This window comes from Lynx canadensis, chromosome A3 (assembly GCF_007474595.2).
Source record: "Lynx canadensis isolate LIC74 chromosome A3, mLynCan4.pri.v2, whole genome shotgun sequence".
In the NCBI taxonomy this organism is placed as follows: Eukaryota; Metazoa; Chordata; class Mammalia; order Carnivora; family Felidae; genus Lynx; species Lynx canadensis.
The window spans coordinates 104552316-104559208 of NC_044305.1; the positions used below are offsets into that span (position 1 = coordinate 104552316).

Below are 6893 nucleotides of genomic sequence, written 5' to 3' on the forward strand. Positions count from 1 at the left end.
CAGGCAGGGACACTGAAGCCCCAAGAAGAACCAAGCCCTGCTTGAGCAGCCCGACAAATGCAGACAAAGGCAGACAAAGGCAGAGCATGACCCCGGCCTCCCCAGCACCCCCCCACCCAGTGCGATTTTCACGGGCACAAAGTCCCACACCAGCCCTGCCGCGCACAGCGACCAGGCCCTCCAGGCAGAACGCCTGGCCAGCAGCGGAGAAGCAGAAGATCGCCCAGTACCAGCTTCACCTGGACAGAAGGCTCTTCGGGCCCAGCCAGCAGCAACCCCATCCGCAGGCGGTAGCTGAGCGAGGTCTCACATCCCGTTCTCGGCACCGCCCCCCACACACAGAAAAGGGAGGTCACGCGGAGGATGGGAGTTGCAGGGGCCTAATGACCTCACAAACTCCCTCCCCCTTGAGCTCCACCTTGAGTCTTGGAGGCAGATCAGTGGGCCCTAGGGGCACAGGTGCCTTTTGAGCAGGCGGATTGGGGGTGTCCCTCCCGCAGCAATGTTCCAAAGAGGAATTTCCAGCGGCCCTGAATTTCTCAGCAGCTGGCCCGAGGCAGAGGCTGAGATTGAACTCCCTTTCAAGGGTATCCCCTGCGATCCAGGGACCCAGATTCTTACACGCTGAGTGAAACTGGAGGGGAGATGTCTTCCGCCGCTTCTTTAACGGCCTTCTCGGTTGGTCCCTCCCTTTGTCAAGGTCATCCTAAGACAGAAGCTAGAAAGGTCCGCAGAAGGTAGACGCGCCCTGGCGAGACAGCTCACATCCACCTGGTGAACTGCCAAGCCTCCCTGCTGCCTTCTGTCCCCCCACCCTCACCTCCAAGGTGTTTGGGGGATTATTCCTGGGCGGAGGCGTGCTATACCGCCCCCGCCCCCATCTCTGCTGCTCTGAGCCCACCTCCTCAACAAACTACCCCTCAGATGGGCTCAGGGTGAAATCAAACGTAGGTGCTGTTCACACAGAACAGCAGGAATGGGGGGGAGGGGCGGCGGTGAGAGGAGGAGAAGGCAGCCTGGGAGCCGGGGGTCCTGGGATTGAGCTCCAGCTGCACCACCTGTTAACCGTGCGACCCAGGACTCTGATCCTCAGACTCTGAGGATCTGAGAACTGCATAAAGTAGCACAACGGGGATGAGCCTAGCCCTGGCCCTGGCACGCAGCCGGCTGTCAGGGGACGTTTCCTGAACCCGTGCTGTCATTCCTTGAGTCTAGATGCTATCCCTTCAGTATGAAGGCTTGGAACGGCAGGCACGGTGACAGGGCAGCCACGTCTGCCGCCACGTGGCTGTGGGGGTGGGGGTCCAAGGCAAGCCATCGCTCCCTGGGCCTCAGTCATTTCTTTACTAAAATTCGGGGTTTAGACTGAGCTGTCAGGAATGGAAAACCTGTGAAACACATACCATCACTCACATAGTCCGCAGCAGTGACAGGCATGAGCGGCCCATCGCAGCACGGCCGCCTGTCGATTCCAGCCAGGTGCAGTTACGGAATCCCCGAACGGCCAGCGCCACCGAGAGAGAGCTGGAACCACAACTCTTCCGCACCTGCATTTTAACGCTTTGTGGTTCGGGGGGCCCAGCCGGGTGACCTGGGGCCTCAGTTTCCTCCTTGGTAAAAACGGCCACACCCAGCAAGGTTGGGAGAATTAAGATAACGTGTTCAAACTGGACTGCCAAAAGTCCAGCTCCAGAAGGGCTCATTTTCTGCCACCAGCGCCAGAGACTGGGCAGGGAGCTCTTCCCCCAGCCACAGGGGCCTGCCTCCCACAGACCCTCAGGTAAAACAGTGTGGCCCAGTGGAAAGAGCTTGCAACTGGTGACCTCTGTCAAGCCGTCACAGCTTTCTGAGCCTCTGTTTCCCCTGAGTAAAATGGGCAGATCCTTCTTTTACACAGTGGGCATAAGGATTAAACAAGGTAATCGAAGTGCCAGAAGACTGATTGGCTCCGTCAATGGAAACAAATGAACTTCTTTAATCTAACCCCATCAAGCCTCCCGGCTTTGGCGCTGGAAACGCAGACGGGTAGGAATTGCTGGGAGCTCCTCCCGGGCGAGTGTGGCTTGTTTGTTTGTTTGTTTATTTTTAATGTTTATTTATTATTGAGAGACAGAGAGGGACAGAGCATGAGCAGGGGAGGGGCAGAGAGAGGGGAGACACAGAATCGGAAGCAGGCTCCAGGCTCTGAGCTGTCCGCACAGAGCCTGACGCGCGGCTCGAACTCACAAACCGCGAGATCATGACCTGAGTCGAAGTTGACGCTTAACCGACTGAGCCACCCAGGCGCCCCACCGAGTGTGGCTTTCTTACCAAGTCCTCGATGAAGCCCACTGTCCCTCCCCCATGTTCACCAGTGGTAGTAGATACGTAGGAGTCTCCATCCGTTGCCCATGGCAGAAGCCATGGCCCCAGGAAAGTGTGAATCCTGTTTATGGGAGATGGCCACCCACCACCAGACCCTGGGGCCTCACTGCTCCTCCCTCTGCCCTTCCCTCCCAGCCCTCGCGCCTCCCTGGGTCCTGCCCCTGCCCCCAGCCTGCTGGCCTCCCTGGCCCTCAGAACCGGGCCAACCTGATACGGGCCCCAGAGGCTGCCCTCACGGAGGTGGGATGGGATCCCCGACTCAACTCCTTACCCAACTCATATGGTGGCTCTGGGGCCTCAGAGGCCTCCTCTGGGAAATGAGATTGATAGCAGTGACGTCCACAGGTCCTCCAGCTCTGATATTCGTAACTGAATCTTAGCGTCAAAGAGCCTGGAGCAGAGCGGTTTTATTCTACTCTTGCTCTCGCCGAAGACAGCAGCTGAAAACATTCTGCAGAGTGACCGTCCTGCCTTCCTCCCCGTGTTCCTCCCGCCCCCCGTGGGTGCTGTCCAACTACCTCCTCTGGCCCCCAGCTGTTGCACCTGACCGCAAGGCGGGGCTGGCTTTAGACTGACTCTCAAACTGTCACAAATCCCCCAAACGCACCCTTGGCGCGTGCTGTCCTCTGCCCGAAACACCTTTCCTGTCTTGTTTCTTGGTGTACCCTTGCTCTTCCCCCAAGACCCAGCCGCAAGGCCCCCTCCTCCGGGAAGCCCTCCTTTTCTTCCCTTGCCAGGCAGCCAGTCTCAGGCTTCTCTGGCCACTCTCATCCCACTGACTGGCAATGATAAGGGACGCGGAATGGACAAAGCAGACAAGCAGGTGGATAGGTACCAGGTACCTAGGGGAGGAAAGGGCAACTGGCCCTGGGAGGGAGCCCATGCTTACAGATGCTATTCAAGTAGCTGAGAAATAATTACTCCTGGCAGCCCTTGGGCAACAAGGACACAGCTTGCTTATTACAAAATATCCTTTATTGATAAAATAGCTCAGACTTAAAAAAAAAAAAATACCTGCATATCACAACAAGGGGGCCACAGGCAATAATTGCAGGAGTCTCCCGGGACACACGCAAGACCAGTCAGCAGATGTCACAAGTCAGCCACTCCCTTGGGCCCAGCCTCCCCAGCCTCCCCCCAAGGCAATGCCCTGGCCTCACAATGAGACTGTAAGAAGGAGCCAGACAGCCCCTCTCCCCAGAAAGGACTCTCTTTGGTCTCCTCCATTCTCTCCACCCCAGAAAGCTCTCCAAATCCGGCCGGGCCCCTCAGAGTGCCAACAGTGCCTTGGCTGCTCAGCCCTACCCCCCATGCTAGATGCCCACTGGCTTAATGCTGAACCCAGGAGCTCCTTGGAGAAGACTGGAAAACATCCTTCCAATGCTCCCAAGTCTTCTGGGTGCTAGGTCCTGGGGTTGGGGAGAGAACCAAGAGAGGAGAGGCCCCTGGAGCCTCATCAGTGGGGTGAAGCAACATGGCTGGGTCAGAGATGGCCAGCCGGCCCCCACCCAAGGTAGGATCAGTTACACATCACAGGGACCCACGTGGGGCTTGGAGAACCGCCTGGGCGCTCTGGTGGAAGGCTCCTGAAGGAGTCCACAGGGCCCTCACTCACCCGTTCCAGCCCCAGCGCCTGCCTGGGGGCCCTGTCACCCACCACAGACTCTCATCTCAGATTGTTCTGATGGGGTGGGTATTTTTAGCCATCGTGGGGAAACAATTTGCCTGCCTGATGACAAAAGACTTGTCCCCCATTGGGGGGGGGTGCCCAGGCCACCGAAAACCCTCTCGGTGTCGCGGGTGAAATGTCAAGGAGCTGTCATGCAGCATAATACCTAAACCCTTGCAGGCACAAGAACGTGTTCTCGAAGAAATCCTTTAACTGAAGTAGTTGGTTCTCTCTACCATTCCCCACTTCCAGTTTGGGGTAAGAATTCCCGCACCCCAGGCGCAGAACAAAAAGTCTACAGGAAGACAGGTGGTGGTAAACACAGAGAAAGGGGATTTTTATATCTCCAAATAATCATATTTTCTGGTTCTCTAGTGCGTTCCCCCACGGAGCTCAAAGCTTTCCGCAAAGCCTTTCATCTCCCTGCAGCAAGTAGGCGGCAAGCCATTGTCGCCAGGTTTTTGCAGGGGGTGAATGCTAGTGATCAGGGATCTCCCGTCGAGGCGGAGGCCAGACCTCCAGACCACCCCACCAAGGCGAGGCCTCTGCTGGCACACACCCGCCTGCCAGAGGGGTGCCAGGTAAGGAAAACGATTCCAGAGAAGGTTCTGGCCTTTAAAGGAGCTACAAATCTAAAGGTAGGGGGAAAGGGAAGAAGGACCAGAAACAGTGCCAGGCCGTTAACTCCCCACCCAGTGCCTGATGGGGACCATGGGCGCCCAACGTGGATCCCTCGTTTCTGCCTCTTCCTCCTCAGCAGCGGGTCCTCCTGGGAAAAGTGGAAGGCTGGCTTCCTGCTCTTTACCCGGGGAAGATGAGAAACAAAAACGCCACAAGCAAGTGACCAGCCAGGGAACAAAGGGTCCTTAAGGAAGGAAAGCCCACCCATGGGCTTGCAGGGGTCTGGGGCATTGGGAGAGAAGTGCTCTATCTGGCCCAGCCTTGGCTATGTTCAGGAAGGTCCAAGCCTCATCCGTGGGCCTGTGTTCACGGGGGTAGAGAAGATGTCCCCCCACAGCCAAGCCAGCAATCGGAGGCCTCAGCTGGACCCCTGTGAACAGCACCCCGGCCCCTGCCCCTCCCAGGGGGCTCCCAAGATGAAGCCTGCAGGACCCAGGCAGGGACCAGAAAGCCCCAGGGAGGTGGCCACATAAAATAGGGCAAGAATCAGAGTGGCCCCGGTGCCGCCTGGCACCAACCCCACACGGGTGGCGGGCAGGTGGCTCACCATGCCGTCTGGGTCCACTGGCGGCAAAGGATCCTTCGGAAGGCACGGCGAAAGTCCTGGTTAAAGATGGTATAGATGACGGGGTTCAGCGAGCTGTTGCAGTAGCCGATCCAGAAGAAGAACTGGAAGAGGCCATGGGGCACCTTGCAGTGCTGTGGGCAGATGGCACCCAGGCTGTAGCTGAAGAAGAAGGGGAACCAGCAGAGCACAAAAACGCCGATGACCACGGCCAGCACAAAGGTGAACCGCTTCTCCCGAGTCAGCTGCGCCCGCCGCCGCCACCACTGCCCGCTCGAGGTGCCCACGCCCCTGCCCAGGAGCACCTGGCCACGTAGTGTTGCCAGCACCCGGGACCCCTGTGGCTGCTGCAGGGGTGGGCTACGGGCGGAGGCAGGAGATGCTGGCAAGGCCTGAGGCTCACACTCTTCCTCCTCCTCCTCAGCTTCTTCCTCTGGAGATGCCCCACAAACACCTTCCTTCCGACCCTGGCCTGAGTTGGGAAGGGCCGACCAGCTGGGTGGCAAGGCAGGGGTCGCAGGATCTTCAGGGGTCTCCCCCTCCTCCTTCTCCCCAGTGGGCTTGGAGTGACCATTGGCCTCTCCAGAAGCAGCCAGAGAGGCCAGGGTTGGCATTTTGGTTGAAGTTCCAGTAGGGACGGGGCGGGGCTGCTTAGACTCACCCTCCCTAGGGCGGCCCTTGGCCCTGGGACCTCTGCGGTGGCTGCGCTTGGCGATCAGGTAGATGCGCAGGTAGACCAGGATCATGATGAGGCAGGGTGCAAAGAAAGATCCGATGCTAGAGGCCAGGATGTACCAGGCCTCTTGGTTAAGTTTGCACTGCGGGCGCCCACGAGGCTGGGGCCCCTGGTCGCCCTTGTAGATAAGCGGCGGCAGGGAGATGACAGCTGCGATGAGCCACACGGTGAGGATGATGCACTTGATGCGGCGTGGGGTGCGCTTGGAGTTGTACTCCAGCGCCCGACTCACGGCCCAGTACCTGTCCAGGCTGATGGCGCACAGGTGCACGATGGACGAGGTGCAGAAGAGCACGTCGAGCGCCAAGTACACCTCACACCACGTGCGCCGGAAGTACCAGTAGCCCAGCAGCTCGTTGGCCAGCGAGAAAGGGATGATGAGCGTGGCCACCAGGATGTCGGCGGCGGCCAGCGACACTAGGAACAGGTTCTGCGGGGCGCGCAGCGAGCGACTCGTCAACACAGCCAAGATGACCAGCGCGTTGCCAAAGATGGTGAAAAGGATGAGGAACGTGATGACCGCCGCGATGGCCGCGGTGGCCTGCACCGAGTAGGGCTCCTGGTGGTCCATGACGGGGCGGGACGCGGCCAGAGGGGTCGCTGCTCGCCCAGAGCGTGCTCAGTCGGAGACGGTACTGTCCTACGCAGCTAGTCTAGAAGGGGGGATCGACCCCCTGGCGGCGCACAAGGCGCTGGAGCCCCATGGCCAGGCCGAACCCGGCCAAGGAGATGGAGGGATGCCTGGGGCCAGCCACCGCCCTCCTACATCCTCTTCCACCGACACCCGGCGTCCCTGCCGTCCTCTCCGGAGAAGTTTTCCAAGTTGTCCCGCTGCCGTCCCCGCCCCGCCCGGGACCGGGGGAAAGTTGCGCCCTCCC

At 59.3% G+C, this 6893-nt stretch overlaps 1 protein-coding gene across 1 annotated transcript; it reads right to left on the bottom strand.

The window, feature by feature from the left end:
• Positions 1-3342: 3342 nt before the first annotated feature.
• ADRA2B (adrenoceptor alpha 2B) lies at positions 3343-6886 on the bottom strand. Its single transcript, XM_030311189.1, has one exon. It carries the CDS (start codon positions 6584-6586, stop codon positions 5258-5260), a length of 1329 nt encoding a protein of 442 aa, XP_030167049.1. The 5' UTR covers positions 6587-6886; the 3' UTR covers positions 3343-5257.
• Positions 6887-6893: the final 7 nt, after the last annotated feature.